The sequence below is a fragment of the Amblyomma mixtum genome, chromosome 2 (assembly GCF_055824585.1).
Source record: "Amblyomma mixtum isolate Tamu chromosome 2, ASM5582458v1, whole genome shotgun sequence".
In the NCBI taxonomy this organism is placed as follows: domain Eukaryota; kingdom Metazoa; phylum Arthropoda; class Arachnida; order Ixodida; family Ixodidae; genus Amblyomma; species Amblyomma mixtum.
The window spans coordinates 33,155,997-33,178,189 of NC_143013.1; the positions used below are offsets into that span (position 1 = coordinate 33,155,997).

The following is a 22,193-nucleotide window of genomic DNA, read 5'->3' on the forward strand; positions in this document are numbered from 1 at the left end:
CGGCTAAAGAGGTCCGCAAAAGTCACTCGCTTTAGTTTGGGAGAGGAAAACACGTTGAGTATATGCAACGGTGGGTCCCTGCGGCGGACTGGTAGGAGGGTCACCATTACATAAGAGTACTCTAGTTGGAGGTCGAGATCCACTAGGTTGGCTGTGTAGTCTTTGTGAACGAGAAGAAAAGACGCGGGATCCTGTTGGAACGTCGTGTAATTTGAAATTGTGGCGCCCTGGCCTGGTTCTTGGAGGGCAACCACGGCTTGTAAGGACTCGAAAGTTTCAAGGTAGAGGCGAAAATTGGCCCGCTTAGTGCGGTCCTTAAAGCCTCTACAGTTCCACTGTGTTATTGAAGTTGACATGGCCGAATTGGAGATGGCGGAACTCCTTTGATTAAGGTGTCTCGCCATGATTTAAAATTTTTTTGGGGGAGGAGGAGGGATTGGCTGCCTCAGAGCCAGCTACTTGCGCCATCAAGGGGGTGATGACGGAAGGAGCGGGGCAGCTGTCCTCATTGTCCGAATCAATAATCAGACGGTTGAATTTTGAAGGGCGGGATACGTCCCTAATGGGCCCCGTCCGACGGAGGAGGCGGGGGTTGTCCGAGATGTGTTTTGAGACCACCGCGGAGACGGCAGATTTGACCTTTGTCAAGATCTGGTCCATGGCGGTCTCGATCATATATCGCAATTTAGAGGTTAAGCGCTCCTCCATCGCAGAGATGGCTGTCACGAGGGCAGGCGAGATATCCGCGTCGCTCTCCATTGCGTCCGAGCTCTGCGGGCTCGGTGCGGCGGACGCCAATTTTGACTCTAAATTTTGAATTTTGTTGAGCAAAAGCTCATTCTGTGCCCGGAGCACGTCTATCTGTTTTTTGTATTCCGCGTCGAGTGCGGAGACGGTTACGGGGGAGGGTGAGGGATGGGAGGAAGAGGAGGCGATCTCAGCCCAGCTGCTCACCTGTTTGTCGTGTTGAGGCGCTGATGCCCGGGCGTCGGCAGCGCCAATTGTCTTGAGGGCCGGAAAGTGGCCAGTGTCTCTGCCGCTGGGCGGTGGAGGCGCCGTCTTCTTCCCGGGCGCTGGCTTCACCGACGGTGAAGAAGGTGACGATGTCTTGTGGTCGGTGCCGTGAGCACCACGCGGCGTTCCGCCACCGGCACCTGGTTTTGGATGACTTGGCTGCTTGCCAGGTCGCTGGTTTTTTGGCACCTCTGGGCGTTTAGCCTTGGGGCCATGCACCTTGAGCTGCCGGAATTTTCCCGTGCAGTCGCGGGAGTTGGTAGCGTGGGCTTGCCCACAGACTGCACAGGACAGAGTACATTCATGCGGCGCCTTGACTCCGTCGACGGTCGGCGCCGTTTGGCCACACAGGCCGCACTTTTCATCCGGGCAGGGGCAGGTGTCTGCTCGGTGACCCACAATGCCGCACCGCACACAGGCCGGAATGGTTCTCTTGTACGCACGCACAAGGGTCACCTCGGAGTTGTAATGCACATATCGCGGCACCACTTTTCCCACGAAGGTGAGCGACGCGACGTCGGATTTGCCAAGCTTGCGGATATCGGCAAGCTCTCCAGCACGCCACTGGATCTTGTTTTGGAGGGACTCACTGGTCTCGTGCTTGGCCACGGTGATGACGCCGCGGCACACGTCTCTAGTGAGTTTCAACTGGCCGTACATGGAGAGCTGGCCCTTCGGTGATGTTAGTTGAAAATCCCGCAGAAGCTTGTCCGCGACGTGCGGCTCTCTGGTGCCTGCGACGATCAAGTTTTGCTCCCATGTGGGGAGCAGGCTGAGGGATGCTGCGGCCTTGGCGCCCAGGTAGGCCGCGAACGCTGCTCCCAGCTCGCCATGTTGGTATACATCCCTGAGAGCGACGGTCACCCGGGGCTTCAGGATGATGACGATGTCTTCTGCATGGATGAAGACGCGGCAGTGGCTTTGGTTTTCAAGAGGGTCCGGTCTTAGACTGGGCCCCTCCGTGAAGCGCTGCAGCGCGCGCAGCAGCGTCGTGCCGTGTTGAGCGGCCTGCCGACGTGGCGTCCGCTTTCTTGGAGGCGGCGTCCCGGAATCTCAGGCGTTGGAGCTGTAGGAACCTCCGACCAGGCCATGGCGTCCGGGTCGTAGCCGCGTTGTACTTTTTGGGCAGCCATCTTGACACGGGTGGGCGACTCACTCACGGCCGAGCGTCGGCGTAGGCGTTAGGCCTAGCGCCGTCGCCACGAAACGCAAGTGAGGATCGGCCCTAAAATGCGTAAATGTTGCCCCACCTGTGTGTGAGTGGTGTCCACAGGTAGCTGTCGACTTCGCGAAGACAGACGCGGCTGTGTTGACGGGGTTCCGGCCGAAGCGTTCTGGCGGCGGCGCCGCCAGCAACAACAGAGCAGCCACCGACGCGCGTCGCGCCGTGCGTCCGCGGTGCGTCTGTCGTGCGTCCGCGGTTCCATGCACTGTGCTGGAGGCTGGATGGCGCCGCAGAAAGTTCAGCGAACTTAACATGGGTGTACGAAGAAAGAAAAATTCATGGGTCTGTCGAGCAGCATCAAACGGACCACTATCACTGAAAATGTAAATTCCTTTTGATTAAAGGGCTCAGTAAGTGTCTCATTTCTTGGTGGATACCCGAACTACATGCGCCATGCAGGAAGAGACGAAGAACAGAATAAAAGAAGGAAGAGAGAAAGAAGTGCCATGTTGAGGGCTCCGGAATAATTTTGATCACCTGGAGATCTTTAAGTGCACTGACTGAGAGGGGTCACATGGGTGTCTGGCTATCGCCGCAGCCATCACCATCGCTTCAGCGCAGATGGCTGTGGGAGGAATCTGTTCGAAGTGATAGTGATCTGTTTGGTGCCAGCCGCTAGGCTCGTTTACTTTCTTTCTCTTTTCACAGCGAGAGCTGTTACGCTTGCGTTTTGGACGCTGAACCGAGGGACTGGGTGTAGGCTTTACACTTTGCTTCGGGCTTCACCCGACCGTAACGCTACAGGCGGCGCCGGCGGCTGGGGCGCGCAGCCAGTGATGTTGTCTTTACGCCGCTTACTCATAAAAATGCGAATAAAACACTTCGCCTAATTGAGGAGTTTTACTGAATAAAACTTTTGCCGCTGTTCTCGACGAATTGGGCTCAGTATTAGATGCGAGTTACGCGCAGGTCTTGTGCACATTTCCGCGTTCTTTTGAATTACAGGGAGATAAAGTCTATCTGCTGTTGTGCAGAGCACACCTCCGGCCGGTTCAGCACGGACTTGACGTCAGAGGTAGTGCAGCCAGTCAGAGCGCACTCGCCCCACAGGTGACGTCACAGGCTGCTCCGCCGCAGCTGCCGCGCTGGGGGTTGAGAAAAACTCCCTGGATTATCCCGAAGCAACAAAAGAAGAATAATCTCGCTTCGCTTCGCATTCCATTGCGTTAACAAAGAAAGAACTTTACATGTTAAACTTTTATTCACCTGTATAATTAAAACACTTCTTTGTCATTTAGAGTGCATGCGCGATATGGTTGTGAAACATGTGGAAGTGCAGATGGTATAAGAAGCCGTGTTTCTTCGAAATAAACTGAGTTGTTAGCCAGCGCCCGTCTCCTGTCCTGCCCCGTAGTTCTGCGCTGCTGCATCGCAGAAGAGCAAACGCTTTCTTGTTTTGTTGTCGGCATTTTATTTAAACAGCCTCCTTAGCAGAGCACAATGACGTGTGACCATTGACTTGCCGAGAAGAGGACCAGTAGTCCGAACTTTCGCAATACCCTTCGTTTGGTCCAGAAGTAAGAAAATGAGTATTAAAGAACAAGTTGACGTCTAGAACCAGGCTTCTCATCGAAAGGGGGTATGAAACAGACTGATCGCCGTAATGCATTTAGGGAGCGTTTTTGGAGGGAGAGCGTACGCTTGAAAACGGCGTGAGATCGAGGTTCAAATATTGTTCGCAGGAAAATGCGCCTCCTGTCAAGCAGGCCGAAGTCCGCCCCCAGTGGAACAAAGGGCTGCAGTTCTTCCTGTCCTGCCTGTCCATCTCCATCGGACTGGGCAACGTGTGGAGGTTCCCTACGATCGCCTACCAGAACGGAGGAGGTAAGATCATGCAGACTGTGGGGGGATTTGCCCTGCTCTGTCCCCTTGTGTTTGTTTTATCACTATGCGTCCTTCCAAGTTATCTTAAACAGGGAGGGCGCCTGCGTCGCAGCGACACTAGAGTTACAGTATATGCTACCAAAGGTATACAGTAACTCTAAGCGACACTAGTGCCAGAGATGGCGTGATCACTGCGGGCGCGGGAGACGGCTCTCTTTTTTTCTCCCTGCGGACGTTTCGGCGCGGTACACGCTCTCCGCCTGCGGGGCGAGGCCTCGCGGGAACGTTTCCCGCGAGCTCGCCCCGTCTATCGGAGTTTCTTCCTTGCCCTAGAGCGGGGCGAACATTCGCTTGCAATCCTGCTAGTGAATAGGACGACCTTGATTCTTTAGCTTATTTTTTTTGCTAGCCAGCGTTATTGTCGTAGCAGCAATAAATGCCTTTTTTAGTGTCAGCCCGAATCGTATTCCATTGTCCCCACAGATCATGGCGGTCGGCGGTTTGGACGGCCAGCCTAGGTTAAAGGGGGAAAAGCGTCTATCCTCCTATTTTAACCCCACAAGACAGAGGTAGCTTTAGGGGCTCCTAAATATGAAACCATCTGACTTGTCACTTACCGCGACTAGGCTTTCAATAAGGATATATATAGCTTCAATACAGGCTTCACTAGAACTTCAGTGAAGCTAGAGAGCTTCGGCAGAAAGCTTTATCCAGACTTCGATGAATTTAACCACTCTTGATGTTGCATGTATTGCATTTTAACGGAGCAAAATCAACACCTGCATATCACTGCTTCGCAGTTCGGCTTAACTAACTAGTGGCAGCTTTGGAGAAACTGAAAATAAAAAATCCAGAGATGGTCATTGGGAAAATTTGAATGCTAGAAGCTTAGCAGTTTAGCTCTAGCGTTCATATTCTCTTTGTGTTAAATAAGATAGTTTTCTTTTAATATTTTATTTTCTTATAAATTACAAGGGAACGGGGGTGCAAAAAACTTGAACGGCGCTGCTTGAAATACCAATCACCCCAGGTTCCACATAGCGCAGTGGTAAACAGACATGTTACTTGCTGGCAGAGACTTATCAGCAATACGAATTATTTGCGGACTAGAATAGTAACTTTCTTTTTTTTTTTCACTCCTCTACTCGTTACCATCCGCCTGACCTGATCGCAACCATATGACTAGTAAGGAAAGCTCTGCAGCTTTTTTGAGCCTTTGTAGTTGTAGAAATATTTGTCCTGGTCGGAAGTTATTTGTACTTATTCGTTTTGTTTGCAAATTTATTTATTTATTTTATTTATTTATTTATTTACAATACTGCTGGTCTTATTGCAAGACCGTAGCAGGGGCAATTAGTACAGTGCAAAAAACAAATATAAACATATTATTCAAAGGCAGCAAACATGGCATCAAAACAAAGGTAGGGAAAAGTGAATTGGCCATAGCAAAAGGATATACAGAACAGATCTTCGACAATGGTAGGCACAATTTCAAAATGCACTCAAAATCGCATACATGACAAGTTAGAAGGGGTTGTCTTCTTGCCTAGATTTGCAGTCACGGTTACTGCATCGCCACTGTGCATTACGACAAATGCTCTATCTGTGACACGAATGATGATAAGGATTGAGTGCAGGTGATGGCACGATCCAAGCGATTCCATTCACTAATGGAGAGAGGGAAAAAGGAATGCCTAAACGTGTCATTATGGCACAGATACTCGGTTAGTGTGTTCGTATGTTTGTGCCGTGAAGGTGGCGATTGTGAGTACGTCACGTATTTTTTCACATCTATCCTGTACTGCTCGTGTAATAATTGAAACAAAAATTTTAAGCGCGCTTGTTTTGCTCTTGCGGATAATGTTTGGAGACCGGATGAAGCTGCAAGCAATGTTGGGGAATCTGTGCGCTTGTATTTATTGTGAATTATTCGTAGGGCTTTGCGTTGTATAGCCTCAAGTTTTGTGATGTTAGTTATTGATTGGGGGAACCAGACTGTGTTCGCATATTCTAAGACTGGCCTTACAAGGGTCTTGTAGGCCAGGAGTTTAGAAGATACTGGTGCGGACCGCAAGCGTCTCCTGATAAAGAGAAGTTTCCGTAAAGCAGTAGACGTGATGTTAGCAATGTGAGAGTCCCACCTCAGGTCAGAAGACAGCGTAATACCTAGATATTTATGGTGTTTAGTTTTCGCTAATGGAACGCCGTTTACAGAGTAAGAAAAGCAAAACGGGAATTTTTTTCTTGTTACTGTCATACAAACGGATTTTTTAGTGTTTATTGTCATTTGCCACGTGTTACACCATTCTGTTATTTTTTTTAGAGAACTGTTTAACGACAGATGGTCTTCGCGGTTGTTAATAGTTTTGTAAAGAATGCAGTCATCTGCGAACAGCTTAATGTTGCAATCAATGTCATTAGTTATGTCATTGATGAAGAGCAGAAATAACAATGGACCAAGGACTGATCCCTGAGGAACGCCCGACGTTACTGGAACTGTTTTGGATGAAACATACTCAAAAACCACAAACTGAGACCGATTTGACAAAAAATCTTCTAACCAAGATAGTAAGTCGCCTTCCCCGATAACAGTTTTTAGTTTTCCTAGCAACTTATTGTGTGATACAGAGTCGAATGCCTTTGAAAAATCGAGCAATATTATGTCTGTCTGGCTACAGTTATTAATATTAAGTGCTAGATCGTGTACAACCTCTGTTAGTTGAGTAACGGTTGATAACCCGCGTCGGAATCCATGCTGATGGGGTGTCAATATACTATTGCGCTCCAGGAATGCGGTTATGTGCTTCGAAATTATGTGTTCCAAAATTTTACATGATGTACTTGTAAGAGAGATTGGCCTATAGTTTGAGGGTGAGGTAGTGTCCCCTGATTTATGAATAGGTATGATCTTTGCCATTTTCCAGTCTCTGGGCAGCCTTGATGATGAAATAGACTTGCGAAAGATAATACCAAGGTACTTGCTACACCATTCGGCATATCTTTTTAAAAACTCATTTGGAATATCATCCGGACCTGTTGATTTTTTTGGATCTAGGTTCAGCAGAAGATTGAAAATCCCGTCATCGGTAATTCTGAGAGGTTCAATATTTAGCAGGGGCAAATTGCAGGAGTCGGGGATGATGCCGTTATCTTTAGTAAAGACTGAAAAGAAGAAATCGTTGTACATATTAGCAGTATTGGCCTTATCTTCTACAGAGAGACCGGACTGCACCGTTTTATGGCCACGAAAATGGCTCCAAAACCTGTGTGGATTATTTCTCAAAAAACTTGGGAAAGTTACGTTGAAGTAGTAGTCTTTCGCTTGTTTCGTGACCTGTTTGAGCTTTTCAACGGCAGTGCTTAATTTAGATTTCCTCAAATGACTACCACCTTTGGTCTTGATAGCTTTGCGTAACCTCTTTACATGACGCTGCGCGTGAATGACGTCTCTAGTGATCCAAGGGTTATTTTTAGCGATGCGTTTGATCTTGAGCGGGACAAAGTTAGTCATACAGTATTGTACAGCGCGTTTAAAGATAAGCCATGTAGCGTCTATGTTTGTAGATGTATCTGATGCGCTCTCGGCAAAGCTGTCGAATTCATGGGCGAGATAAGTTAGGATAGCTGCGTCGTCTGCCTTTGCAAAGTTTTTTATGGTGGTGGTTGGACAGTGGCATGTCATGGTGCATTGTAGCGGTAATTCACAAACTGGGATTTTATGGTCTGAGATGCCTTCGATGACGTGGGTTGCAACACGATGGACGGGGAAATGTTCACTGATTAAGATCAAGTCAAGAATGTTTTTTGTTGAGCCTTGTACGCGTGTAGGATCGAGAACTATTTGATGGAGGTTAAAGTTTATCATCAAATTAATTACAGCGTCGGAGATAATTGAAGTGTGATGCATGGTAGTCCAGTCGACATCTGGTAGGTTAAAATCGCCCATTAGAATGATTCGGGAGTTACAACAGTATTGCTGGAGGAAATCTTGAATTACCGATATGCATTCGTGTCCAGAAGAAGGGCTCCTGTAGAAGCTGCCAATTATAATGTTAGTGTTGTTGCAAATAACTTTGCAGAAAACAGCTTCAGCGCCGGTTAGTTCAGGAAGCATGACAAATGGGATGCGCTTTTGTATCATAAGTGCCACGCCACCACCGCGGGAGGCGCGATCCTTTCTGACAAGTTCGTAGTTCGGTGGAACAATTTCATCGTCGCTGACATCTTGGGAGAGCCAGGTTTCAGTAATCGCGACTATATCTGGTTCGTGCTCAAGTAGAACAGTCTCTAGGGATTCGACTTTATTTATAACGCTTCTCGCATTGATATTGATAACCGTTAATTTTTTGACCGTGCTCCCCGTCGAGTCATTGGTGGGCTTAGATCGGTAGAGTTTTTTTCCAGAGGTGGTTGTTTGGTCTTCCCATCATGTTCCTTCAGAGGTACTCGATTATTCTTCTCATAGTCCCAGACATATGCACGGCCGTTGATGAATAACTTGTCGAAGGCCAAGGACACCTTTTCTTTTCTTTCGCGTTCTTCTTTCGCGCTCGCCCAAAGATTTTTCCTGATTTCACGAATTCTGGGGGAAAAATCTTCGCCAATACAGAATCTTGTGTCCTTTAGCTTCCGACCGTTCTTCAATATAGCTGTCTTCTGTCTCGAATCTAATAGTTTAAAGATAACCGGGCGGATCTTGTTGCTCTCTGGTCGTCCTAATCTATGAATTCGTTCGATGGCGACCTGGTCAAGACCCAGAGTATCTTGAATAATTTTTGTGTTAACAGCCTGCTCTAGAGTTTCGCTGTTCTCTTCATCCTCCTCTTCTAAGCCATACACTATTAGATTCGATCTTCTGCTCCGGTTTTCCAAATCGTCAATCCGTCTTTCTAGTGTATCAATAATTTTAGTCATGCGGGAAACTTCATTCTGGCAAGACGTAATCTTGGTTTCTAACACTGACAATGCATCCAGTTTCTTATCTATTTCTGTGAGTCGTTTTTCTTTTATGTCTTTTATGTCGCAAGCAATGTCCTTTAGTTGTTTTGCAATCTGCGCAAGTTCAGGGCCAGGGTTAGTTTCCACATCACCTCCTAAAAGCAACAATTTTCCAAGAAACACTGCAGTATCGTGCACTATACTCTGAAGCTGCGGGCACGGCAGCACTAGTAGAAAGCGGTCATCTGAACGGTAACAATTTCCAAATTCTTTTCTTACCTGCACAATGAAGGCAAAATGATTATTCCACCGCATGCCGGTAGTGCCGCCGTGCCCAGTGACATCGTGATGTTCGGGGAGGCAGTATATACTGTTGATCTGCGGTGGCGCTGGTAGCGATCTGTGCGTGCAGTGGTCCGCGCATGTGCCCGGTGACGATCGGTGTAGCCAGTTAACATCCAGATGCGGTGTCAGCGCGTCTCGCACGTGGAACTTGGCGGTGGTGATTCCGCGATCGAAGGCATTTTCCTCGGGCAAGTGGCTGATGCTGGCGCTGGTCGGAGGCAGCGCTCCGATGACCATCTGCACAATGAAGGCAAAATGATTATTCCACCGCATGCCGGTAGTGCCGCCGTGCCCAGTGACATCGTGATGTTCGGGGAGGCAGTATATACTGTTGATCTGCGGTGGCGCTGGTAGCGATCTGTGCGTGCAGTGGTCCGCGCATGTGCCCGGTGACGATCGGTGTAGCCAGTTAACATCCAGATGCGGTGTCAGCGCGTCTCGCACGTGGAACTTGGCGGTGGTGATTCCGCGATCGAAGGCATTTTCCTCGGGCAAGTGGCTGATGCTGGCGCTGGTCGGAGGCAGCGCTCCGATGACCATCTGCACAATGAAGGCAAAATGATTATTCCACCGCATGCCGGTAGTTCCGCCGTGCCCAGCTTCACTCCGCTTTGAGGGCTTGCTTTAAAACTGACAGGCTAACATCATTTTGATGCTGTTCCACAATCGGGAGTGCCGTTATGCCTATATTGTAACATTTGTTATGTATGTTCTCTTCCCCATCTTCTTCAGGAGCGTTCCTCATCCCGTACTTCGTGCTTTTGTTCATCGTCGGGAAGCCGGTATATTTTCTGGAGCTCGCCATCGGTCAGTTCACCGGAAGAGGTGTGGTCCAAACGTGGAACTGCGCTCCGGGTTTTAAAGGTATGGGCTGTAGCCCGTTTCTCGCGCAGTCCGGTCACACAAAGAAATTGTCAAAGTAGTAATTTGATTAAAAAAAACTTCTATTTTGTTCGAAGTGTAACGCAATGCATTTGTGATATCCACAACCAAGGAGACCTCTTTGTAGGTCTCCTAGCGCAACCTCTGCAATTAAATGTTGGCTTTCTTTCCCTCAAGTCACCCGGCTTTTGATGATTTCTGATCATGACACTTGGCAAAGCTTGTTGCGGGACTGGTTGGTCTGCGTGTTTAAACATTATTAATTCCAAAAGGTACCTCTAGGACTAAAATTTTAAGTGTTCTCTTGGATAGCACGTGCAGCGTATCGCTTCACGTGTTTCTTGAGATCTCTGAAGCTCGGCATGTTTTTCCTCGCAGGGATCAGCGTCGCCCAGTTCGTGACCAGCTTCTACATCCTCGTCTCGTACAACTACATCATGGCTCTTTGCCTGTTCTACATGTTCGCATCTATGCAAAGCACGCTTCCCTGGACTCTGTGCGATCCCCAATGGAGCGACGAAAACTGTTTTCGTCAGAGCACAGTGAGTGATGGCTTCAGGGGCGTGAAAGTTACGTGAAGGGTTGTTTTAATGTGACGTATTTCAGTTTTTTACTTCTCAGTGTATAGCTTTTCAGCGTAAGGCACGTCGGTGAAATACGTTTCGGTGTAAAATATTTCGATGTGGGACATTTCGATGCGAGACGTGCTTTTGCGTACGAGCTTTTTGGGCTTCTCGGTAGAAGTGGACACCTGCTTTGAAGGAGGGGTCCTTGTTCCGTCACAGTGTTGGGCATTCAGCAAAGCCGAAATATTGTCAACATGCCCAGCACTCAGGCGGCTTGAAGGCGCGCAGTTTGATTGAGCCGGTGGAGTAGTTGCTCACACTGAAGACAGTGAAGACTGTATTTTGCCCACTTATTTCAAGATACTGGAGTTAGGGTCACTTGACGGCGCTCAGTGCGAGATGTAACTGTTTAGACGCTTCATAAGATGAAAAGTACTTTGAATGAAGCCATTCACATTTACCGCGCTCTTAATGTACCGCGAAAAAATTCAGGGGGGCACTTTGTTGACCTAAAGTGCGGTGAGGCGGAAGCCTTAAGCGCGGTGGTGCTGCTTGTGTCACTGATGTGTGGTTAAGATGTTAAGCTTCGCCTCTAAGAGTGGAACACGACACCCTCTTGCAACGCTGCCAGGGAGTTCACAGAACGGCATCGCCCATTCGGCTGTACGCCTTGCTCGTCTGTAAATTGGTTTTTGAGGAAAGGAAATGTGTCTCGCATGTCTCGGTGGACTCCTGAACCTCGCCGTAACGGGAAGGGAGGAAGATGGGAGTGAACGAAGACACCGTATTCGCTAGACGCGCCTTTGGTCATTCCAAACCAGCGAGCTGGAATGACAAAGTGGTTAGCGTGCTCATCTCGCACTCCGGAAGACCTGGTTCGATTCCCCAACTCGACCAATTTCCTACTCGCTGTTATTTATTTATCTGGTCTGACTTTAAAGGTTAATTAGGCTAATTAGTTAATTCACTAAACTCAGTCCCACTTACATGGAGCATCACTATACCATCCCTTTAATTGGTTGCATGGTTACTGGCTTAAGTACAATTGGCCCTGTTTAAAATTCGCGCACTTTGACGTCACGACCATTTCGACCAATTGAAAAGCGTGACATTTCTGTCGACAACTCCTGCTTACAACGATGAGGCATTAAAGGCTTCTGCTTTAATAATGACGCAATTTGTGACGCATTGTAAACTTCCTGGTAAATTAATTCCGAGTGGTAATGATTGTGGATAACGTTGTCGTGTTGACTTTGCTTGGGCAACGCTGGCTTAGCTATGGCCATGAACCAATTATTACGAATTTCGGGCTACTATCACGTAACGTGACTGCAATTTACGTTAGCCTCGTCGGTGCAGTCAAGGTTTTTTTTTCCACATTTTATAAACAAGCAAAGGCTGCGCATTAGCAGCGGTAGAACAATTCCCTGCACAAGCCAGCAACGTAAACTAACAAAACACGGCTCTTATATCATAATGTGTGCACGTCGAAGTAGTCACGCACATTGCACCGTTAAAGACATACTTTCTTCGTATTGAGCACGGTGCATGCAGCAGATGATACAGTGAACGTTTTGATTTATCTTTCACTTGTCGACTGGTCAGCTCAACTCAACCGAGAATTTCACCGACAACGCTACCTCTTCGACCGAGCAGTTCTTCAGGTAAGACTCTTGAAAAACAAATAAGGAAAAGTGTGACTTCTATCAAAATTCTCACTGCCACGATTTCGCGGTCATCGTACTCTACGCTTTTAAAGCAGTACTCAAGGACGAAAAAGCCAAGTGCTGTTCTCACAGCGACAGCTGCAAGGGAGAGCCGAGGGAGGAGGCACACACAGGACGTTGCCTGAGCGCCCGCCTTTTCATGGCAGAGTACAGTCTTTGTCAAAAGTAACCAGGCTGCATGGTTTGCTTCTAGCTCATACAGTGGAACCCTTACCGGCTTCCCTGAAGCTGAAATGGTCGTTAAAGGTAAGGGCTGGGGGTCCTGATACCTTCCAACACCTTTTGATCTTTAAGAAAGCCACAAGGGCTCCACTATAGAAGCTAGAACTAAACAATGAAGCCTGATTACTTTTGACAAAGACTGTACATGCGGGCTAGCTCTAGCACGTGCTTGCAGGCTGTTCTGCTGTTTAGCGTTCTTTCTCTCAGATGCGATGAGAAAGACAGGGATAGAAGATCCTGTTGCTGCCCAAGTGTTGCGACTTGCTCGAGACCGAAAAAAAAAAAAGGCCAGCCCTTCAAGACCCTTCACTTCGTGCAACGCAGTGCGAGGCCAATAGGCGTCTACTTGAAGACCTCGCACTGCGTGACACCGAAGCTGAGGCAAGGCGGCTTTAGCCCCGAGACACCACAGTATGGGCCGCACAGGTGAAAGTAATGAGGCGTTGTAGGCAAGCAAAAGCCGCAAGAACCTCGATGGCGGTTCGCAAGTAATTCCTGAGCAACCCATCAGAACTACCAAGGACAACTCCATTCAGTTATCAATGCGAAAGCGTTAGCTGGCTCGTCGACGCGAAAACTCGGCATCGCCAAAAAAAGTGGCGGCGTTACAAACATCGCGATTGGTCGAAACTGTATGACACCATTAAAGCGGGAAATTACGATAAGTTTACCAGTAATTTGGTTCATGGTGTATGGGTTTTTAACGTCCTAAAACCACTCAGTCTATGGGGTAGGCCGTAGTGAAGGGCTCCGGAAATTCGACCACCTGGGGATCTTTAACGTGCACTGACATCGCGCAGTACACGGGCCTCTAGAGTTTCTCCTCCACCGAAATTCGACCGCCGCGACCGAGATCGAACCCGCGTCTTTCGGGTCAGCAGCCGAGCGTCATAACCACTGAGCCACCCCGATGGCTCTACCGGTAACTCATCCAGTGTAGTACTTACAACTGCACCAACTGCGAAGAAATTGAATAAAATTGAAATCGATTTAGAATATAATTAAATTAAAACCACAATAAAATGGAATTGGAATAAAATTTGAATGCTTTCGTATTACTCCCACGTAAATTCGTTAGGTTTCCCCGGTGATTCTTCTCTATTTCTCTCAGTAAAAATTGGTTTTCTGGCTCTTCTGGCTGTGTTGTTGTTTTTCTTGCGACCAAAAACTCATTTATCGGCGAGATAACTAGATTTCAGAACCTTCCCGCCAGTCGATTAGGACTCGTGACGTGTTTACCGAAAAGGACGGGCTGCCACCGTTTTGATGTGAATGGCGCTGTAGTATAGCCTCCGGGATCCGCGAAAAAAATTCAATGTCTACGCACACATTTTACTTTCAAAGTAGTCTCGTGGTGGCGACACCTGTATTTTTTTTAATTTTCATTTACAAAAGCTCTGTTTTCTTTGAGAGTGGTTTCTTTGCAATTAAACGCGGCACCTTATGCATAAAGGTCAGTTTCTATGGTCCTGAGTGTCCTTTTAATGCCACAACTGCGCTGCGTGTGGTCGTCTGTGATTCTGCAGTCACCTCACGGCGTTACCATCACATTGAAACTTTCTGATGCAAAATACGTTTCCGACTGCTGACCTTACTACACTGTAACTGAGCATTAGCTTCGCTGAATTTCTCTTTGCACTGCGGCAACCGTTTTTTTTTTTCCATATTTCAAAGACATCTTTGTGTCAACGTGAAAAGCTATTGCCACGAACTTCAAAGACACGCCATTTTTTACTCCGGTTATATTCATTTCAAATTTAGACAGTGGCAAAAAGCTTAGTGGCTGAATTGAGCGCTTTTTGGGCAGCACCAATATAAAATGCATTGCTTCCATATTACAGAGAGAGCTCACGTCAAAAGCGGTTCAGCGATATACTAATGTGATGGAACGTCGCTTGCGACGGTTAACAGAGACTTTTGGAATAGGGGCACCCGATCGGTTGGGGGGATAGGAGAATAGCTGGGCGATAGTGCGCATGCGCGGAAGAGCAACGCCCTCGAGTTATTGTTCTCCACGCGCGCACTGGCGCCCTGCTATTCCCCTAACCAAGAGGGTCCCCTTATTCCAAAAGTCTCTAATGACACTTGCGTTGCAGGTGCTTCTTGAGAATAGACGCGCTGCGTACTCAACAAACAGTCGCATCGGTGGCTCAGCGCACGTGGCAGCAGCTATTTTGTGTAATAAAATAGCTGATTATAGCTGATCTAACAGCTATAATCAACCTTGTAATATGTGAAGAAAGAAAACGACAACAAAACTTTCAGATCACTGCGGTCAACCGGCCAACGTCCACATACTATATCGACGGCCGTGGCTGTTCTGACGTCCATCTACTATATCGACGTCTAACTGTATTTTTTTGCGTTTAATTAATTAGTTAACTAGACCTCATCAGCGAATTTTTTCCCACGGCAAAATTTGATCACACACTATCAGTAGCAATCAGACTTTCACACATTTATTCTACGAAAACGACGTAATCGTGCGGACAAATTTGCGGAAACTTTTTGCTGACCCGACGGAGCCATATAATGCTCTCCCATTAATCAAGAAGGTGATAAAAATTTTGACTGTGCAGTGAATGGCGCAGTGTCTCTCTGTTAGAGTTAAATCGCCCTTGTTTTTCTGGTTGACTGGCTGATTGTTTGTTCGCTTGTCAAAGCATCAGTGAAGAAGTTTGCACTGCCGGTATTAGCACCGTAACACACACTATAGTGAGCAAACAGATATGCTGTGACCTTGACGAGCGGCGTTTACATCGGCGACACTGTGAGCGAACATTTCGAGGCCCTGTAGGGCACACTGAAACGAAGAACGTTATCAGAGAGGCTCACGTCTGTTTTTGCGACAAAACATGGGCTCGCATTTTGTAGCTACACACTTGACTGCGGGCGGCAGTATTCGGTTGCGCATTTGAACAACCGCAGCACCAACTCAGCTGCGAATGCCTCCTATACGGGAGATCGCGCATGCGGTTTTTTAAGCGCGGGACCTTGTTTTGTACCTTCTTTGCCAATAGTAACCGAGCAACGGTGGTTTGCTTCTAAGCCGCGTAGCCAAGCAAATACCTGTAAAGTAAGGCGAACCCTTGTCCTCAGGTTCTGACGCTTTTCGGTCTTTAGGGGTGCCATAAAGGCTAAGGTGTACGGTTTAGAAGCAAAAACGTCACTTTTGGCAAAAGGGAACATTCAAAATTCCGCAAGTGCGCTTTCCCACATAACTATGTTGCCCCAAACAAGATGGCCGACTTCGCTATAAAGAAACTACGTTGGCTTCAGGACAGGCGCTAAAGGTGTGGACAAAATGTAAGAAACGTATTTTGGAAGAACCGAACAAAAAACCAGTGTTTCTTGCTTCGTTTCAGCTGGAAACGCATGGTCAGCCATCTTGTTTGGGACAACATTGTTATGTGGGAAAGCGCACTTGCGGAATTTTGAATATCTCCTATTGCGCACTGTATCAGTTTTCTTAATGATGCACTTGTCCACTTTTATTCCGCACTATGTTTCTTACGATTACTTCTTGCCCGGCTGGGAGTAGGAATTATGTACTAATGGACAGCGGAGAATTCAAGATGCCCTCGTATTTCGACTGGAGGATGGCGCTGTGTCTGCTGCTGTCTTGGATCGTTCAGGCTTTGTCTACACTGAAGGGAGTCCACTCCATTGGCAAGGTATGAACGTCATATGGAACAGCACTAAGAAACAGAGATGAGCTCATTTTACTGCTTCTTTTCCACACAACCAATGTATGTGGTTTGTTTATGCATTTGTCTACCTGATTGCTCGCACGGCGTCTGATTGTGGCGACGCGGCTTCAGGTCGAGTCGTTCGCCTTCTCGGCCCGCCGTATTTCTTTATTTACTCATTTCCCACATCATCCACCATACCATCTAGCAGCGTGCACTGCAGTGAAATAAGCCAGATATTAACTTTGATTTCAGGTGAAGATCTTGATAGTTGCGTGCGCTCTATGTACCACTGGTGTTCGCGCTAACAGCTGACAGACAGAGAAGAATGTCCTCGAGTTTTTTTTTTGTTTTGTTTTCACGTGTGACAGAAAGAAAATACAGTGAGCTGCAGACTGGGTGCGAAATTTATCGGTTAGTTTGAGATAAAAACAAAAAAAATCACTCAAGTGCACATGATGCGCTACGAAGCACGCTGCTCGAGCGCTTAAGGTAGGTTTGGAGAGTTCTAGCTCCAAAGCTTAATCTTATATATTATTTTTATATATTAAATAGGGTTAGACTAAATAGCCAATAGTTTTAGGGGCCAGTCGCAAGCTATAATGAGCGTTTAGCCTCCGTCAAGGACGAAATAATTTACTTTTCATAGCATAAAGATAACAAAATATGGTGAAAAATTGGCAAAAGAGAGGGATTCGTTACAATGAAGATATACTTCAAGAAATCGTAAAACCTATAAACACACAGAACTGATTAAACAGTTAAAGAGCAGCGTTCTCCCGTTCTCTGACAGCGTGAAGATGTACAGCCTTTGTCAAAAGTTTGGATCCCAGGGGGTTTTCTTTTGAGCCACACTGTGTCGTTCTTAATGGATCTCTAGCGCTCCAAATTTCCTGGACATGAGAAGATTTCTGGTACTGCCTCCTGCAATAGGTAGGACTTCCATGAATGCTCCTGGAGTCCCAGCATAAAACTTGAAATTGAACCTCCTGGGCTCTAAACTTTTGACAAAGACTGTACCTGTGTCCGCTCCGTTACAGGTTGCGTACCTGACGTCGACGTTCCCCTACGTGGTGCTGCTGTCTCTGCTGGTGGTGACGTTGCTCCAGGAGGGGGCCTTCAGGGGCCTCGCCGCCCTGTTCGTGCCGCAGTGGAGCAAGATACTCGAGATACAGGTGCGCGCAATATTCTCGAAAAAATAATACCAATTTCGTCAATGCGGCCTCCGCGGAAGAAACTTAATGCCATCTTTCACACGCATTCATCATAGTCCGCAAGCACGGCCAGCGCATCCCTGGCGCATGAGCATCAGAAAATTGCTGGAGGAGGTCGATGGTACTTGCGAAATCGAGGAGTGCATTCGGAGTATTGTAATGAGAGAGAGAAGAGAGAGAGATGATTGGCTTATTGGTTTATGGGGGTTTAACGTCCCAAAGCGACTAAGGCTATGAAAGACGCCGTAGTGGAGGGCTCCGGAAATTTCGACCACCTGGGGTTCTTTAACGTGCACTGACATCGCACAGTACACGTGCCTCTAGAACTTCGCCTTGATCGAAATTCGGCCGCCGCGGCCGGGATCGAACCCGGATCTTTCGGGTCAGCAGCCGAACGCTGTCAGCAGCCGAACACCGTAACCACTGCGACATCGCGGCGGGCAGAAGAGAAGAGAATGCCTGGAATGCCTGGTTGCGTGTCCTGTCACGAATGTCATCAATAAATTTTGCATATTGTTAAAAAAAAACCCTGCTTTGCAGTCACCTTAGGTGAAGCTATTTAAAAAAAAAAAAGGCTTTTGATATGAACATTGAAGCTAAATTTATATATATTTTGCTGTTTAGAAATTACGAATGAATTGAGCCTTCCAAGCCGGGACGTATTCAAGGGTTGTGTACAGATGTGTCTCGAAAGCTCTGCTAGTCATGTTTAAAAACAGCAAGAGAGAGTATTACGGGTTGATAGCGCGATAGCATTATCATATATCATTTTCATATTAGCGATAACATTATCAACGCGTAATGTAATTAAGTGTCACACCCTAACTCTTTTTACATTAATATGCCTGCATTTTTCATGATCGCAAGCCAGGTAATTCTTAATCGTGCACGTTGCGAACTCATAAATGGCCTGCGATTTTTCTGAGAAAAGCTGCATGTGCAAGGGGAGAGAGGAGGCCGAGGAACGTGCGATCAGAAGAGGCTTCCACCTGAATATCCTTCATTTGGTGCCGTGGATGAAGATATTATAAAGTGAACTAACGCCTACAAGCGAATATTCAGCAATTGGGATAGCCTCTTCTCCTTTCTTACTCTACGCTTTTCGTGAGACAGCTCAGTGTAATGACCGCGAATGGGTCTCGGCGGTGCAGCGCAGTTAGCTCACGGCACTCGAATGGTACGTTAGGATACCTTCAGCGGGACATTTTAATCGCAGCTGAATACGGTATGATACATAGAGATTAATATGTTTTCCGACGATGTCCTTTTCCAGGTATGGTTCAACGCGTGTGAACAATCCTTCTTCTCCCTTGGCATCGGCATGGGAGTGCTAACAATGTATTCTAGCTACAACGACTTCGCACACAAGGTTTCAAGGTGCGTCTTTTCTGGCCAGCTCGTTGTTTTCGAAACGTCAATATGCGTAGAGAGTTGTCCTGTGTCTCTCTCATATCCCCGTCTACTTGTGCGCTTGCGTTTTAGTCAATATGAGCTACCCATACCCGCAAATTCTGAACAAAAGCATTTTTAAACGGGAGAGTATTTATAAACGCAATTTCTCTATATAATGTAAGATTTATTGTAACAATCAATATATCCGCGGATCTCCCGTCGGCATGTTTTCATTCTTTTGCTATTAACGTTTTTTAGCTATCGTCAAAAGCGTTCCCCATTGGTTTTATATGGCAGCCTTAACTGCTCGATGCGAGAGACGGAAAAGCTTTAAAAGATTTTGCTACGCATTGTAAGAACGGACCATCACCTTCAATATTTCCATCATGGTACCTTTCACTATTTCATTATTCAATTTTTCTTTTTGCCCGAGAATGGTAGACAACAGCCTTGCTATACACTTCAGGCTGTTCGCGAAGCAGTATCGCAAGCAGTGTCACGTTGATGAGCCCCTCTTCTTACCACGCTAAATGTGCTCACTTCAGTAACGTATTCACGTGGATGCGTGCGCCCTGTCTCCAATATTCAATGTGTAAGAGAATGCTGGTTTCTTTGCCAGATTACAGTCTCTTATGCGTACACTGTCTGACGTAGCTAACTCTACGAATACATGCCGAGCCCTGGCTGTCAAAATAGGCTCTTCTCTTCTCCTTACGTTATAGGGACGCTTTGTTAATTTCAATCGCCGACACTGCAACCAGCCTCTTGGCCGGCTTGGTGGTTTTCTCCACTCTTGGTTCACTGGCGCACCAACTTGGAACTGAAGACATTTCCCATGTCTTGAAAGGCACCTCGGGTGAGTACTGTACCTTACATTCCCGAGCTTAATTAACACCTAAACGTTGTTCCGATGGAGTAACCTTGCAACAACCTGAAGTGAGCTCAATTCGATTACTAATTTGTACGATGCGCAAAGGCAGTAAGTACTGTCTCCGATGCGCCGACGCCGCAAATGCATGAGACAGAACGCCATGGTCATCTAGGTCTTGATAAACTTGATGGTGAGCTTTCGTATTGTTTCTCACGCATGTACGCACACAAACGAGGAAACCATGACTGACGATGGAGCAGGTTTTTATACGATAGCGTTAAAGGTAGCGCTCACAACAAAATCAGGTGTCGGCGTTGTCGGCGGCGGCGTTGGGAACAAAAAATTGGCAGTGGTTTCGCTCTGGTTAAACCTGGAGGATTGCGAAAGCAACGAGGAGAGAGAGAGAGAGAGAGGCGATGGAGAGCGCGCGGCAACGGCGGCGGCCCCGGCACGCTAGCTATGCGCCGCTACTGCGCATGCGCAACTGGAGAGCGCGGCGGTGGCTCCTCTGAGTCACCCGCGCAGCGACTGCGGCGGCGTGCCAGCTGTGCGCCGTGCGACGTCACCGCTACTCGCGCATGTGCAGTATGGCCTAGCCTCAGCTCCGCGTAATGGCTCGGCGACTCGCGTATAGTGTTGCTTTCGCAACAAAGATCACGAGCATGGCTATGGAAGGTGGTCTCCAGAGCGCAACCTAGGAAGCAGGTAGGCCAACTAGGTCACGTGACCTAGCGGTATCATCACAACCTGCCCACCCGATAATGAGCAAACTGCCCACCGAGGCAGGTGCCAGCTAGATTATTTATTTATTTACACGAGAAGAGCAACCTGTGCCGTGTAAGGCCCACCACTGGGAGCACCCGTCATCGCAGGGCAGTGGCGCATCGCTTAACTGCGCCAGTGTGCCAGGAGGAGTATGAGCACTCCCAGGCATCTATGAATGTAAAGTAGAGCATGACCTACTGCATATATGGCAATTAACACATTACGCTATTGCGTCATCCCTTAAGGCGGAGCTTAAACGTCTTCTCTAATTTTGTTACGGACCTTAAAGCTTTGCGAGAGCCGCGCATAGTAGTAGTAGTAGAAGGTCTTTATTCGGCCAAAATTTACAGGCCGAGCATGTCGACCGCCTGGGCGACCTGAAGTCGCTGTTCTTCCTCCCCTTCAACGCCAAGCCAGTCGAGCCAGGTGGTGATGGATAGAGAGGGTGGGGAGTAGGAACCCGACTGCTGAGCAGCCCGGCAATAGGGAACCCAAGCTCAAGTTTGGGAGCGCGACGCCAGCGCCGCAGCGGCGAGCAGCGGAAACTCGGGGCGGCGCCGTAGCAGACGCCCTGCTAGCTTTGTGTGCACGTGCGACGGGAGAGTCGCGCGAGGCGCAATCTTCGCGCTGACAGACGCGGTCTCGGCGAAGCAAAAAGGAGGTAGTACGAAGGCCGTAATGTAAAAACCAAAGCGTATGTACACGGTGGTACACTCTTACCGCGAACACGCGAGTATGCGGCCGCGCTCTTCGGAGAGCCAGTGAGTCTGTCCCTACCATGCACGAAAAAAGTGGCAGACGACGCGCAGGCAAGTCGCTCGCTGCTCGATTTTCCAGCCTTGCGACTGCGAGTCGCAAGCCGCTGAACTAATCGGCGAGACAGTGGAGCTTTTGGCAATGACGCCGTCCGCGGACAGTAGAGCTTTCGGCAACGACGTCGCCCGCGGCCACGCCGGGCGACGAGCTGCGCTGCTCCCTCGCTGCCGTAGTCGTCGCTAAGCCTAATCATTTCGCATCGATGCTGCAGCTGAGGGCACTTCGGAACTGGCCAGCGCTGTAATAAAGGTGCTACTCGCGTCACCGTTTTACTATGTTCACCGTCACATAATAAAACAAAGACGTGATCGATTTCCGTGATGCCTTTAACTACGGAGCCAGGTGACAACAGGCGAGCAGCACAGGGCATCAGCAAAGCGGCTTTGGAAAAGAAATATGCTTGTATCGCAGTTATCGCTTCTACCAGCAGCTCGGTATTGGCCAACGATCCTCAAAAATGATTCATTTTTGACGTTGCTCTACTCCAGGGTTTGGTATGAACGCGAACAAACAATATTAGCGTATTTTTCTGACGGCGGCGGCAGGCAAACAGGTCGGCAGGCCGGCCCTGAGAAGCGCGCCGCTGTCGCTGTCATCATGACGCTTATACGACTGCGGTGCACATCAATACCGTCACGATATCCTCCTGGTCGCCGTAGTGCATTGAGAATCGCACCGAGCGCGAGTGCAGGAGACGCGGTCA

At 48.0% G+C, this 22,193-nt stretch overlaps 2 protein-coding genes across 3 annotated transcripts in view; one reads left to right on the top strand and one right to left on the bottom strand.

Annotated features, from left to right (window-relative positions):
* LOC149358907 (sodium-dependent nutrient amino acid transporter 1-like) overlaps positions 1 to 22,193 on the top strand; it is a 92,229-nt gene that overhangs the window by 59,031 nt on the left and 11,005 nt on the right. For both annotated transcript variants that reach the window (XM_089571093.1, XM_089571094.1), the window contains exons 2-9: positions 3,922 to 4,063; positions 10,079 to 10,210; positions 10,607 to 10,770; positions 12,400 to 12,458; positions 16,285 to 16,417; positions 17,473 to 17,607; positions 18,920 to 19,023; positions 19,761 to 19,894. In XM_089571093.1, the coding sequence (XP_089427219.1) occupies positions 3,922 to 4,063; positions 10,079 to 10,210; positions 10,607 to 10,770; positions 12,400 to 12,458; positions 16,285 to 16,417; positions 17,473 to 17,607; positions 18,920 to 19,023; positions 19,761 to 19,894 (1,003 nt within the window). The remainder of the gene's footprint in view (positions 1 to 3,921; positions 4,064 to 10,078; positions 10,211 to 10,606; positions 10,771 to 12,399; positions 12,459 to 16,284; positions 16,418 to 17,472; positions 17,608 to 18,919; positions 19,024 to 19,760; positions 19,895 to 22,193) is intronic.
* On the bottom strand, positions 8,402 to 9,922 carry LOC149358910 (uncharacterized). Its single transcript, XM_089575278.1, has one exon. The coding sequence runs from the start codon at positions 9,920 to 9,922 to the stop codon at positions 8,402 to 8,404; it is 1,521 nt and encodes a 506-aa protein (XP_089431404.1).